Here is a 15,591-nt window from a genome sequence, read left to right on the forward strand (position 1 = left end):
AAAAAAGAGAGAAGAATCAAATCAACAAAATTAGAAATGAAAATGGAGAGGTTACAACAGACAATGCATAAGTACAAAGGATTATAAGAGACTATAATGAAAAGCTATATGGCAATAAAATGGATAACCTGGAAGAAATGGACAGATTCTTAGAAAAGTTCAATCTTCCAAGACTGAACCAGGAAGAAATAGAAATTATGAACAACCCAAATACAAGCACTGAAATTGAAGCTGTGATAAGAAATCTCCCAAAAAACAAAAGGCCAGGACCAGGTGGCTTCACAGGAGAATTCTATCAAACATTTAGAGAAGAGCTAATGTCTATCCTTCTAAAACTCTTTCAAAAAATTGCAGAGAAAGGAACACTTTCAAACTTATTCTACAAGGCCACCATCACCCTGATACCAAAACCAGATAAAGACAACACACAAAAAGAAAACTACAGGCCAATATCACTGACGAACATAGATGCAAAATTTTAGCAAACAGAATTCAGCAACACATCAAAAAGTTCGTACGCCATGATCAAATTGGGTTTATTACAGGGACTCAAGGATTCTTCAGTAAACACAAATCAATCAATGTTATACACCATATTAACAAATTGAAAGATAAAAAACATATGATAATCTCAATAGATGCAGAAAAAGCCTTTGACAAAATTCATCACCCATTTATGATTAAAACTCTTCAAAAAATGGGCATAGAAGGAACTTACCTCAACACAGTAAAGGCCATATATGATAAGCTACAACAAACATTATTCTCAATGGTAAAAAACTGAAAGCATTCCCCCTAAGATCAGGAACAGGACAAGGGTGTCCACTTTTACCACTATTATTCAACATAGTTCTGGAAGTCCTAGCTACAGCAATCATAGAAGAAAAAGAAATAAAAGTAATCCAGATTGGAAAAGAAATAGTAAAGCTCTCACTGTTTGTGGATGACATGATACTGTACATAGAAAACCCTAAAGATAGTATCAGAAAATTACTAGAGCTAATCAGTGAATTTAACAAAGTTGCAAGATACAAAATCAATTCACAGATATCACTTGAATTTCTATATACTAACAATGAAAAATCAGAATGAGAAATAGGCATCAATCCCATCTACCATTGCAACAAAAAGAATAAAATATCTAGGAATATACTTACCCAAGGAGACAAGAGAACTGTACACAGAAAACTATAAGACACTAAAGAAAGAAAACAAAGATGACATAAACAGATGTAGGGATATTCCATGTTCCTAGGTAGAAAGAATCAATACTGTGAAAATGACTTTACTACCAAAACAATCTACAGATTCAATGTGATCCTTATCAAATTACCAATGGCATTTCTCACAGAACTAGAACAAAAAATTTCACAATTTACATGGAAACAAAAAAGACCCCAAATAGCCAAAGCAGTCTTGAGAAAGAAGAATGGAACTGGAGGAATCAACCTTCCTGACTTCAGATTATACTACAAAGCTACAGTCATTAATACAGTATGGTCTTTGCAGAAAAAAAGTAATATAGACCAACGGAACAAGATAGAAAGCCCAGAAATAAACCCATGCACCTATGGGTATCTTATTTTTGACAAAGGAGGCAAGAATATACAATGGGGCAAAGACAGCCTCTTCAATAAATAGTGCTGGGAAAACTGGATAGCTACATGTAAAAGAATGAAATTAGAACACTTCCTAACATCATACACAAAGATAAACTCAAGTGGATTAAAGATCTAAATGTAAGACCAGAGACTATAAAACTCTTAGAGGAAAACATAGGCAGAACACTCGATGACATAAATCAAAGCAAGATCGTTTATGACACACCTCTTAGAGTAACAGGAATAAAAGTAAAAATAAACAAGTGGGACCTGATTAAACTTAAAAGCTTTTGCACAGCAAAGGAAACTATAAGCAAGGTGAAAAGACAACCCTCAGAGTGGCAGAAAATAATTGCAAATGAAACAACTGACCAAGGATTAATTTCCAAAATATACAAGTAGCTCATACAACTTAACAGTAGAAAAACAAACAACCTAATTAAAAAGTGGGAAAAAGACCTAAACAGACATTTCTTCAAAGAAGACATACAGATGGCTAAAAAACACATGAAAAGATGCTCAACATCTCTCATAATTAGAGAAATGCAAATCAAAACTACAATGAGGTATCATCTCACACCAGTCAGAATGGCCCCCATCAAAAAGTTTACAAACAATAAATGCTGGGGAGGGTGTGGAGAAAAGACCTGTTGCACTGTTGGTGGGAATGTAAATTGATACAGCCACTACGGAAGATGGTATGGAGACTCCTTAAAAAGCTAGGAATAAAACCACATGACCCAGCAATCCCACTCCTAGGCATATACCCTGAGGAAATCAAAATTGAAAAAGACACATGTATCCCATTGTTCATTGCAGCACTGTTTACAATAGCTAGATCATGGAAGCAACCTAGATGTCCATGGACAGATGAATGGATAAAGAAGTTGTGGTACATATGCATAATGGAATATTACTGAGCAATAAAAAGGAACACACTTGAGTCAGTTCTAATGAGGTGGACAAACCTAGAACCTATTATATAGAGTGAAGTAAGTCAGAAAGAAAGATAAATATTGTATTCTAATGCATATATATGGAATCTAGAAAAATGGTACTGAAGAATTTACTTACAGGGCAGCAATGAAGAAAGAGACATAGAGAATAGACTTATGGACATGGAGAGAGGGGAGGAGAGGGTGAGATGTATGCGAAGAATAACATGGAAACTTACATTACCATATGTAAAATAGATAGCCAACTGGAATTTTCTGTATGACTCGGGAAACAAACAGGGGCTCTGTGTCAACCTAGAGGGGTGGGATTGGGAGGGAGGTTCAAAAGGGAGGGGATATATGTATACCTATGGCGGATTCATGTTGAGGTTCGACAGAAAACAACAAAATTCTGTAAAGCAATTACCCTTCAATTAAAAAATCAATAATTTTTTTAAAAAGCAGTTATTAGAGGGAAATTCATATGAGGGAAGCAATATGACCTTCCTCACAAAACAAGAAAAATCTCAAATAAATAACCTAACCTACCACTTAAAAGAATTAGAAAAAAAAGAACAAACAATATCTAAAGTCAGCAAAAAGAAGAAAGTAATAGAGATCAGAAAGGAAATAAAACAGAGATTTAAAAAAAAAAATAGAGAAAAAATAAAAATAAAAAAATAGAAAAAGTAAAACAAAACAAAACAAAATCTGGTTCTTTGAAAGGATAAAGAGATTGACAAACCTCTGGTCAGGCTCACCAAGAAGAAGAGAGAACACTAATAAATAAAATAAGAAATGAAAAAAAGAGACATAACAACTGATACCTCACCTTAAGGGAACAATCATATGAAAACAAATTTGACAACCAAAAAGAAATAGACAAGTTTCTTGTCCTAGAAATCTGTATGTTTACGGGAAACAAACAGTCACCAAAATTGAACCACAAAAAAATAGATTGATTTAAAAATAAGAAACATATAATTTGAACAATTTGAAAAGATGGATCACTAGAATTGAAATAGATTTTGTAATTTAAAGGGGGCTTTCCCTGTGGCTCAGCTGGTAAAGAATCTGCCTGCAATGCAGGAGACCTGGGTTCCATCCCTGGGTTGGGAAGATCCCCTGGAGAAGGAAAAGGCTGCCCATTCCAGTATTCTGGCCTGGAGAATTCCATGGACTGTATAGTCCATGGGGTCACAATGAGTCGGACAGGACTGAGCAACTTTCACTTTCACTTTGTAATTTAAAAAGTCCCCACAAACAAAAGTCTATAGGACCAGATGGCTTTACAGGCGAATTCTGCCAAACATACAAACAAGACCTTATGCTGACCCTTCTCAAACTCTTTGAAAGAGTTAAAGAGGAGGGAACACTCCCAAGGATATTTGATGAAGCCACCATCACTCTGCTACCAAAACCAGACAAAGACACCACCAAAAAAGAAAACTACAGGCAAATAGCTCTGATGAGTACAGATTCAAAAATTCTCAATAGAATATTAGTACACCAAATTCAACAACCTATAAGAAAGATCATACACAATGACCAACTGGGATTCATTCCAAGTTCACAAGGATGGTTCAACACATGCAAATCAGTCAATTTTGTTTTTGATACATCACATAAACAAAAGTCAAAAACCACATGATCATCTCAATAGATGCAGAAAAAGCATTTGAAAAAATTCAACATTCATTCATGATAAAAACTCTTACCAAAGTGGGTATAGAGGGGACATATCTCAAAATAGTACATGCTATTTATGACAAACCCACAATTCATATAATACTCAATGGTGAAAAGTTGAAAGCCTTTCTGCTAAAATCTGGAACACGACAAGGATGTCCATTCTCACCATTTCTCTTCAACATAGTATTGGAAGTCCTAGCCACAGCAATAAAACAAGAAAAAGAAACAAAAGGTAGCCACGTTGTAAGAGAAGAGGTAAAATTGTCATTACATGCCAATGATATGATACTAGATACAGACAATCCTAAAGACACCATACAAAAACTACAAGAACTGATAAATGAATTCAACAAGGTAGCAGGATACAAGATTAACATACAAAATTGGTTGCTTTCTGTACATCAATGATGAAATATCAGAAAGGGAATGAAAAAAAAAATACCTTTTAAAATCACAATCCCCACTACAATATTGTAAAGTAATTAGCCTCCAACTAATAAAAATAATTGGGAAAAAAAAATAAATAAAATCACAACCCCCAAATAAAAATACTTAGGAATAAACCTCACCAAGGAAGTGAAAAATACGTATGCTAAAAACAATAAAACATTAATAAAGGAAACTGAAGATGATTTAAAGAAATGGAAAGATATCCTGTGCTCTTGGACTGGAAGAACACTGTTAAAATGGCCATACTACCCCAAACAATCTACAGATTCAATGCAATCCCTGTCAAATTACTCATGACATTTTCCACAGAATTAGAACAAATAATCCTAAAATGCATATGGAACCATCAAAGACCCAGAATTGCCAAAGCAATCCTGAAGAAAAAGAAGAAAGCAGGAAGCACAACCATCCCAGACTTGAGAAAATACTACAAAATCATAGTAGTCAAAACAATGTGGTATTGGTACAAATACAGATGATGGGCCAATGGAACAGAATAGACAGCCCAGAAATAAACCCACACACCTACTGTCAGTGAATCTTCAACAAAGGAAGCAAGAATATATAATGTGAAAAAGACAGTCTCTTCAGCAAGTGGTTTTGGGAAAACTGGATAGCTGCATGTAAATCAATGAAGCTAGAACACACCCTCGCATTATACACAAAAATAAACTCAAAATGGCTTAAAGACTCAAACATAAGATATGACTCTCCTACAAGAGAACATAGACAACATTCTCTGACATAAATCATACAAATGTTTTCTCAGGTCAGTCTCCCAAGGCAACAGAAATAAAAACAAAAATAAGCAAATGGGACTTAAAGTTACAATCTTTTACACAGCAAAGGAAACCACAAACAAAATGAAAACATAACCAACAGAATGGGAGAAAATATTTGCAAACAACATGACTGATAACGGCTTAATTTCCAAATTATACGAATAGCTCACAGAACTCAACAACAACAACAACAACAAAACAAACAACCCAACTGAAAAATGGGCAGAAGATCTAAAGAGACATTTCTCCAAAGACATACAGATGGACAATAGGCACAAGAAAAGATCCTCAACAGTGCCAATTATTAGTGATCTGCAAATCAAAACTACAATGGGGTACCACCTCACACTGGTCAGAATGGCCATCATTGGAAAATTTACACATAACAAATGCTGAGATGGTGTGGAGAAAAGGGAACCCTCCTACACTGTTGGTGGGAATTAACATTGGTACAGCCACTATGGAAAACGGTTTGGAGGTTCCTCAGAAAATTAAAAACAGAATTACCATGTGATCCAGCAAGCCCACTCTGGGCATATAGCCAGACAAAACTATAATTCAAAATGATACATGCACTGGCTACATTCACAACACCACTATTCACAATAGGGAAGATATAGAAGCAACCTAAATGTCCATTGATAGATGAATAGATAAAAAAGATGTGATACATAAATACAATGGAATACTACTCAGCCATAAAAAAGAACAAAATAATGCCATTTGCAGCAACATGAATGCAATTACAGATTATCATCCTAAGAGAAGTAAGTCAGAAAGACAAATACCATATAATATCACTTATATGTAGAATCTAAAATACAACTGAACCTATTTATAAAATAGAAATAGAATCACAGATATAGAGAATAGACTGGTGGTTGCCAAGATGAAGGGTGGGAGAGGTTGGATTTGGAGTTTGAGATTAGTAAATGCAAACTGCTATATATACAATGATAAACAACAAGGTCCTACTGTATAGCATAGAGAACTATATTGAGTATCTGGTTATAAACCATAATGGAAAAGAATATGAAAAAAGAATATATACATATAGACAGATATAAACATAGATATCTGTGTAATTGAGTCACTTTGTTATACAGCAGTAATTAACATTGTAATTCAACTATACTTCAATTAAAAAACTAAAAATAAAATATAATGAAAAGAAGTAAAAACAAAAGACCAAGTCTCTAAAACCCTCATCCCTAAAAAACAGAACAAAACCCCAAGTTCTTTTCTTTTAAAATTTCACTTATTTTTAAATACTGCCCTTTTACAACCATTCAGTACCTACCCATGTGTATATATGTGTACATATATATATAAATATATATATATATCCTTTACATTTTCTCCAGTGTAGGTCAAATTTAGACTAGTGATTCAGTTACCAAAAGCATTTTAATCTATTATCATAAATCTTAAAACACCAAGATAAGAATTTAAAAACCATTTTTAAGTAAGCAATTGGTGGAAGCTTTAAAAATATAGAAAAGTAAGATCATGGCATACGGTCCCATCACTTCATGGCAAATAGATGAGGCAACAATGGAAACAGTGACAGACTTTATTTTTGGGGGCTCCAAAATCACTGTAGATGGTAACTGCAGCCAAGAAATTAAAAGACGCTTGCTCCTTGGAAGAAAAGCTATGACAAACCTAGACAGCATATTAAAAAGCAGAGATGTTAGCTTGTCATCAAAGGTCTGTCTAGTCAAAGCTATGGTTTTTCCAGTAGTCATGTACGGATATGAGAGTTGGACTATAAATAAAGCTGAGCGCCAAAGAGCTGATGCTTTTGAACTGTGGTGTTGGAGAAGACTCTTGAGAGTCCCTTGGACTGCAAGGAGATCACACCAGTCAATCCCAAAGGAAATAAGTCCTGAATGTTCATTGGAAGGACTGATGTTGAGGATGAAACTCCAATACTTTGGCCACCTGATGCGAAGAACTGACTCACTGGAAAAGACAGAGGATGAGATGGTTGGATGGCTCACTGACTCAATGGACATGGGTTTGGGTAAGCTCCAGGAGTTGGTGATGGACAGGGAAGCCTGGCGTGCTGCAGTCCATGTGGTTGTAAAGAGTCGGACACAACTGAGCAACTGAACTGAACTGAACCAAATCCATACAAACATTGAAAGTTTTATTTTGAAGCTCCTGGATTATGTGAGGGCTTCCCTGGTGGCTCAGATGGTAAAGAGTCTGCCTGAAATGTGGGAGATCTGGGTTCAATCCCTGGGTTAGGAAGATCCCCTGGAGAAGGAAATGGCAACCCACTCCAGTATTCTTGCCTGGAAAATTCCATGGACAGAGGAGCCTGGTACGCTACATCCAACCATCAAACCTGGATTATGTAGCTATATAAAATGACATAATATGGGCTTCCTTGGTGGCTCAGTGGTAAAAAATCTGCCTGCCAATACAGGAGACATGGGTTCAATTCCTGGTCCAGGAAGATCCCACATGCTACATGGCAACTAAACCCATGTGCCGCAATATTGAGCCTGTGCTCCAGAGCCCAGGAACCACAATCACTGAAGTCCTGCACCCTACAGCCCATGCTCTACAACAAGAGAAGCCACTGCAATGAGAAGTCTATGCACCCCAACTAGAGAGTAGCTCCCTCTCATCACAACTAGAGAAAGCCTGTGCAGAGCAAGGAAGTCCCAGCACAGCCAAAAATAAATAAATAAATAAAATTAGAATGACACAATAGCATAACGTAGTACTACCGCCCAAGCTTAACCAAGTAACTGGAATGATTCAATTTCTAATTGCAGTCTTTCTGATCTATTAACTTTCAGCAAATAAGGAAAACTACTTAGTTAAAAAAATTACCTAAGTAAAGTTGATCTTTAGAAATAATGTTATCTAAACTGCTTTTGAAAACAGTTAAGTAGGCAGCTCTACAATTCATATAAAATATCTCCTCTTCAGTTAGCGGAAATTTCTTTGATCGAGGACTCTCTGAATGCGTTGATTTCTGACCCGAGAAAACTGCATCACTTCCTGGACTGATGGCCATTCTATTAAAAAATAATTTAAAATTTTGTTTTAGTCACTGTTAGTCCTAAAATGAAAATGTCACTTTGCCTTTCAAATGGTGGTGGTGGGGGGGCAGAATCAAGACATGAAGGTTTTTATATGTGGAAAAATGATGTACATTATAATATGCATATGGTTATCATATGTTAAACTAGAATACATTTTTGGCAGTTGATTTCTAAATATAGAGAACCCAAAGAACAAAGTTAAAACAAAGATGCAACATAAATACAAAAGAAGACTCATAGGGCAAAGGAAAAGCACACATTCATTCTCTCAAAATTAGAGGACAGTCAGTTGAGACTCTTCATAGGATTGTCATGAGCATTAATTAAACTAACACATTTGAAGCACATAGAACAGTGCCAGGCACATAATAAATGCTACATAAACTATAGAGTGAAACTCCACCATAATGATAATTTGAATACAATGTGATTGGCAGTTGGCATTCATCTCCATAGTAGCATCAATCATGTCATTTCACTAACATCTCAATACTGTAGCCCCACATTTAAAATGACTGAATTTTAAAAATCGCATGTATAGAATTATCCTGTGGTTTTACTGTATTCTATTACCATCAATAATAATGTTAATAATAACAATAATTTGGGGGTTTATATAGCACCTCTGCTCATAAGAGTTTAAAGAACTGTCATACATCTTGATATATACCTACGACAGTGGTCAGGTACTATATGCATCTTTTACAGATAAGAAAATTGAGAGGCAGAGATTTCACCCAGCTAAGAGTAAGTAGCAAAAGCATGTAGATTTAGGTAACAGTTTCTTCTTTTTTAATATGAAAAAAGGTTTCTTGTACAACAGTTACTATAAGGAACTAAATTGTGCTGGTGGTCTAACAGCTTCCAACATTATTTTACCCAGCTTTGACTTCTAAAAATACATTTCAACCTAATAAATTGAATATTTCTAGTTCAACAATAAGACGACACAGGTACGGTCCCCTTCAGGACTCATTGGATTCTTAACTCAGGAGGCCTAAATCACTAACACCTTCTTGAATTATATAGGTCTTTTACACTTGGGAAAGAAAGATAATAATCGCTTATCATGGATGAAGTACCCTATTCATAATACACAGACCGCCTGCCTGACACTTTCATCTTACACCAGATTTAGAAGGACCCCACAGGGATGTGGTGTCACAGTCTGGTTACTGCAAATTGGTATCACTATAATTAAGCATCACAGTTTTTAAACACATATGCGTGCACGCATATCTTCACAAATGTGAAAGAAATCTGTTCCAATAAGGAAAGGGAATGAACGTTCATTTTGAAGTCAGCAACTTAGAAATTTAAGGTTTTGCTTGTTTTTTTTCTTTTTTTAGATTGTCCTCAACTGCTCTTTCCAAATAAACTGACGCCCTCAAATGGAAATCCCACGGCAAATATGTTCCAGAATTCTTTTTTTTCCCCCCTTCTCTGTAACATGAGACTAAACTGAAGCATAAGTAAATATATAATTGAGCACCTCAGGCTTGGAAACCTCCTGCATTTAAAACTCCAGGCCGAGACCAAGACAGGGGCCTAGAGAGTACATTGCAGCAAACGCTACATAAATAACCAGCCACACAATAGCAAGAAAAATAAACTGTTAACAAGCGCCTAAGGCTTCTAGAGGGCCAAGTGAAAACAGAGAGTCATTCGTCACCGTCCCTACACTGTAAAATACATTCAGGACTGATCTCGGGCAACATCTCTCTATTTTTTGTATTACTCTGGGAATAAAATCGCCTTTGTGTGTACATTTTAAGTACAGACATGGAGCAAGTGTACGTATGACAAAGAAGTAAAAGATGCAAGTGGAGAAAAGAAAGCCGAACAGTGAGGAATGGAGCGGGCAAAGAGAGAGACAGCGAGTTGCTTGCTACCTAACTGCTGGTCACAAACGAGAGAGCGTAGCCAATTCTCCTCAAAGCCTCCGCAGTCCTCCGCAGCAGGACAGTCCTCGGCCCTCTTTTAATTACCATGGAAACTGCATCTCTTGGCCACCGGAAACAAGATACGGAGCACCTCCCTAAATGGTCCGGCTAGAAATCTGCGGATACTGATTCCAGAGTGAACAGAGATGGCTCTGTCTCTCCTTTTTTGGGGGGCCTTCTTGTCAGAATCCTGAGAGAGGGTCCTGCGTTGCCTTGGCAGGGGCTGGGTGCTGTCTATGTGTTGACTCTCCCCCCATCTTACTGGCATACACTGGGATCCCTTGTCGCTGGGGGAGTGTTTCCGGCGGGCCTCTTTGAGGGTAGCACAGCGTCGAGTGTCTGTTCGCCCGCGCTTTTCATGCTTCAATGTGTCTCTCGGAAGGTTCTCTGTTTACGGAAGGAGTTGCTTAGTGATTTTATCCGTCGCCGGAGGTGCGTTCCTGAAAGTCGAAATGCCGTAAGTATCTCTTCCTTCGGGTGTTGCTGTGTTTGGGTACCTCTGTGAGCAAGATGAGTAGATATTTTGTGACCCAGTAACCTTTTCCGTTGTCTTTTTCAGAGAGTAAATTTGTCTCTTTCTCCGACATTTCCTGGTGCTTGGTTCCCCAACACAACTCTGCTTCTCTTCCTTCCAGTTTTACTTATCTAGTAGTATTTGTTCACTTTAATTCTGATTCTCCAAGACTTTTGACAGATTTTATAGGCTGTGGGCTATATTTAATGATGTATTGCTTAAATAATTTCAAATACGTTTAACATACCGAGAATAGGATAGAGTACATTGCAAAACGCCGTATAATTTGATAAAGCCCCTTAATGTCTAGAGTAGTGTGGTTAAGTTCCTATAAACTTGTAGCAGAGCTCATGAACCGGGTCCCAAGAGAACGAAATTCCAGCTTTCAAAAGAGGACGCGTAGCCAGTTCTGAAAAGAGCTGATCAACGTTGAGCGAATCACTTAACTTCAGGCTTTAGATTTCTTGCTTATCATTGCCCTGTAGAGACTTTTTTTGTTTTTCAAAGCTCAGTAAATAACTTTTTCTTTGGTGTAGGAGTGGAGATAATATATCAGTTCAGTTCAGTCGCTCACTCGTATCCGACTCCGCGACCCCTTGGACTGCAGCACGCCAGGCTTCCCTGTCTGTCAACAACTCCCAGAGCTTACCGAAACTCATGTCCGTTCAGTCGGTGATGCCGTCCAACTATCTCATCCTCTGTCGTCCCCTTCTGCACCTGCCTTCAATCTTTCCCAGCATCAGGTTCTTTTCAGATGAGTCAGTTCTTCGCATCAGGTGGGCCAACGTATTGGAGTTTTAGCCTCAACATGAGTCCTTCCAATGAACATTCAGGACTGATCTCTTTTAGGATTGACTGCTTGGATCTCCTTGCAGTCCAAGGGACTTTCAATAGTCGTCTCCAACACCACAGGTCAAAAGCATCAATTCTTCTGCGCTCAGCTTTCTTTATAGTCCAACTGTCACATCCATCCATACATGACTACCAGAAAAACCGTAGCTTTGACTAGATGGACCTTTGTTGGCAAAGTAATGTCTCTGCTTTTTAATATGCTGTCTAGGTTGGTCATAACTTTTTTCCCAAGGAGTAAGTGTCTTTTAATTTCTTGGCTGCAGTCACCATCTGCAGTGATTTTGGGGCCCAGAAAAATAAAGTCTGTCACTGTTTCCACTGTTTCCCCATCTATTTGCCATGAAGTGATGGGACCGGATGCCATGATCTTAGTTTTCTGAATGTTGAGCTTTAAGCCAACTTTTTCACTCTCTTCTTTCACTTTCAACACGAGGCTCTTTAGTTTTTCGTCGCTTTCTGCCATAAGGGTGGTGTCCTCTGCATATCTGAGGTTATTGATATTTCTCCCAGCAATCTTGATTCCAGCTTGTGCTTCATCCATCCCAGCATTTCTCATGATGTACTCTGCATATAAGTTAAATAAGCAAGGTGACAATATACAGCTTGACGTATTCCTTTTCTATTTGGAACCAGTCTGTTGTTCCATGTTCAGTTCTAACTGTTGCTTCCTGGCCTGCATACAGATTTCTCAAGAGGCAGGTCAGGCGGTCTGGTATTCCCATCTTTTAGAATTTTAGAATTTTTCACAGTTTGTTGTGATCCACACAGTCAAAGCCTTTGGCATAGTCAATAAGGCAGAAATAGCTGTTTTTCCTGGAATTCTCTTGCTTATTCGATGGTCCAGCAGATGTTGGCAATTTAATCTCTGGTTCTTTGCCTTTTCTAAAACCAGCTTGAATATCTGGAAGTTCACGGTTCACGTATTGTTGAAGCCTGACTTGGAGAATTTTGAGCATTTCTTTGCTAGTATGTGAGATGAGTGTAATTGTGTGGTAGTTTGAACTTTCTTTGGGATTGGAATGAAAACTGGCCTTGTCCAGTCCTGTGGCCACTGCTGAGTTTTCCACATTTGCTGGCATATTGAGTGCAACACTTTCACAGCATCATCTTTTTGGATTTGAAATAGCTCAACTGGAATTCCATCACCTCCACCAGTTTTGTTCGTAGCGATGCTTCCTCAGGCCCACTTGACTTCACATTCCAGGATGTGTGGCTCTAGGTGAGACATCACACCATCCTGATGATCTGGGTTTTGAAGATCTTTTTTTGTACATTTCTCTGTATTCTTGCCACCTGTTCTTAATATCTTCATTTCTGTTCGGTCCATACCATTTCTTTTCTTTATTGTGCGCATCTTTGCATGAAATGTTCCCTTGGTATCTCTAATTTTTTTGATGAGATCTTTAGTCTTTCCCATTCTATTGTTTTCCTCTATTTCTTTGAGGAAGGCTTTCTTATTTCTCCTTGCTATTCTTTGGAACTCTGCATTCAAATGGGTATAGCTTTCCTTTTCTCCTTTGTTTTTCGCTTCTCTTCTTTTCACAGCTTTTTGTAAGGCCTCCTCAGAGATCCATTTTGCTTTTTTGCATTTCTTTTTCTTGGGGATAGTCTTGATCCCTGTCTCCTGTACAGTGTCACAAATCTCCGTCCATAGTTCTTCAGGCACTACGTCCATCAGATCTAGTCCCTTAAATCTATTTCCCACTTCCACTGTATAATTGTAAGGGATTTGATTTAGGTCATACCTGAATGGTCTACTTTCTTCAATTTAAGTCTGAACTTGGCAATGAGTTCATGCTCTGAGCCACAGTCAGCTCCTGGTCTTGTTTTTGCTGACTGTATAGAGCTTCTCCATCTTTGGCTGCAAAGAATATAATCAGTCTGATTTCGGTATCAACCATCTGGTGATGTCCATGTGTAGAGTCTTCTGTTGTGTTGTTGGAAGAGGGTGTTTGCTATGATCATTGCGGAGATATATATAACACATGAAGTTCTCTGGCTGCCTCTTGTCCCCAGGCTGATTTAGGTACCCTCCTCCTGTGCACTTCTGGAGTAACTTATCTCCATTATTTTCAGTTCACTTGCTCAGTGGTGTCCAACTCTTTCCAGCCCCATGGACTATAGCATGCCAGGCTTCCCTGTCCATCACCAACTCCCAGAGCTTGTTCAGATTCCTGTCTATCGGGTTGGTGATGCCATCCAACCATCTCATCCTCTGTCCTCCTCTTCTTCTGTCTTCAATCTTTCCCAGCATCAGGATCTTTTCCAGTGAGTCTGTTCTTCAGATCAGGTGGCCAAAGTCTTGGTGCTTCAGCTTCAGCATCAGTCCTTCCAATGAATATTCAGGACTGATTTCCTTTAGAATTGACTGGTTTGATCTCCTTGCAATCCAAGGGACTCTAAAGAGTTTTCTCCAACATCACAGTTCAACAGCATCAGCTCTTCGGCACTCAGCTTTCTTTATAGTCCAACTCTCACATCCATATATGACTACTGGAAAAACCATAGCTTTGACTAGATGGACCTTTGTGGGTAAAGAAATGTCTCTGCTTTTTAATATGCTGTCTGGGTTTGTCAGGGCTTCCCTCATAGCTCAGTTGGTAAAGAATCCGCCTGTGGTGCAGAAGACCCCTTTTCGATTCCTGGGTTGGAAAGATCTGCTGGAGACGCGATAAGCCTCTCACTCTACTATTCTTGGGCTTCCCTTGTGGCTCAACTGGTAAAGAATCCGCCTGCAATGCCCATGACCTCCGTCGATCCCTGGGTTGGGAAGATCCCATGGAAAAGGAAAGGGTACCCACTCCAGTATTCTGGCCTGGAGAATTCCATGGACTATGCAATCCATGGAGTTGCAAAAAGTCAGACACGACTGAGTGACTTTTACTTCACTTCACTTCCCTTCAGGTTTGTCAGAGCTTTTCTTCCAAGGAGCAAGCATCTTTTAATTTCATGGCTGCAGGCACCATCTGCAGTGATTTTGGAGCCCAAGAAAATAGAGTCTGTCACTGTTTCCATTGTTTCCCCATCTATTTGCTAAATGCAAAGTAACACAAGGTGGGAGGAGGAACATCTGAAGCAAATAGGAATTGATATGAAAGTGGAAAGATTTACAGAAATAATAACCTACATTTGTTGAATATGTAATTATTATTTGGATACTGTGATTAACTGTCTTCAGTTCAGTCACTCAGTCGTGTCTGACTCTTTGCGACCCTATGAACCCCAGCACGCCAGGCCTCTCTGTCCATCACCAACTCCTGGAGTCCACGCAAACCCATGTCCATCGTGTCGGTGATGCCATCTAACCCCCTCATCCTCTGTCATCCCCTTCTCCTGCCCTTAATCTTTCCCAGTGTCAGGGTCTTTTCAAATGAGTCAGCTCTTCACATCAGGTAGGCAGAGTATTGGAGTTTCAGCTTCAACATCAGGCCCTCAATGAACTGTCTACCTACATTTTTTAATGAATCCTAAAAAAGACCTTGGGCAGTAGGTGCTTCTGTTATCTCTACTTTCTACATAAGAGCGCTTAGCACCTAATAAGGTATCCTACACACAGGTAGCAATAAATACATTTCACTTATACCTTTAAAAGTTATGGATTATTAAAGAGGTTTTCCTTTCCCAGAATGAAGCAAAAAGACTTGCCTCCTTACTCTTGCTCTAGAAAAAGAACCCAGTTAGCACTTATACAAAACTATGAGGATAATGTTGCAAATTCCCTGTCAAATAGGAAACAGTGGAAACTGTTGTGTGTTTGCAT

The 15,591-nt window shown here is 38.3% G+C and overlaps 2 protein-coding genes across 7 annotated transcripts in view; one reads left to right on the forward strand and one right to left on the reverse strand.

The window, feature by feature from the left end:
• The window catches only part of EFCAB7 (EF-hand calcium binding domain 7), a 52,971-nt gene extending 42,442 nt beyond the window's left edge, over positions 1–10,529 (reverse strand). The window contains exons 1-2 of the mRNA XM_065911645.1: positions 10,415–10,529; positions 8,308–8,495 (exon numbers count right to left, since the gene is read on the reverse strand). Of these exons, the coding sequence (XP_065767717.1) occupies positions 8,308–8,494 (187 nt within the window). The 5' untranslated portion in view covers position 8,495; positions 10,415–10,529. The remainder of the gene's footprint in view (positions 1–8,307; positions 8,496–10,414) is intronic.
• Positions 10,530–10,791: 262 nt separating this feature from the next.
• Positions 10,792–15,591, forward strand: part of ITGB3BP (integrin subunit beta 3 binding protein) — a 98,859-nt gene continuing 94,059 nt past the window's right edge. For 3 of the 6 annotated variants that reach the window (XR_010659950.1, XR_010659949.1, XM_065911678.1), the window contains exon 1: positions 10,792–10,897. Coding sequence is in view for 2 of the 6 variants with exons in the window: in XM_065911678.1 (XP_065767750.1) it covers positions 10,824–10,897 (74 nt within the window). In the remaining 4 variants the exon portion in view is untranslated. Of the gene's footprint in view, positions 10,923–15,591 lie in introns of all 6 variants that reach the window. The other 3 variants (XM_065911693.1, XM_065911707.1, XM_065911717.1) reach the window with 3 other exon arrangements.

Source organism: Muntiacus reevesi, chromosome 1 (genome assembly GCF_963930625.1).
Source record: "Muntiacus reevesi chromosome 1, mMunRee1.1, whole genome shotgun sequence".
Taxonomy (NCBI): domain Eukaryota; kingdom Metazoa; phylum Chordata; class Mammalia; order Artiodactyla; family Cervidae; genus Muntiacus; species Muntiacus reevesi.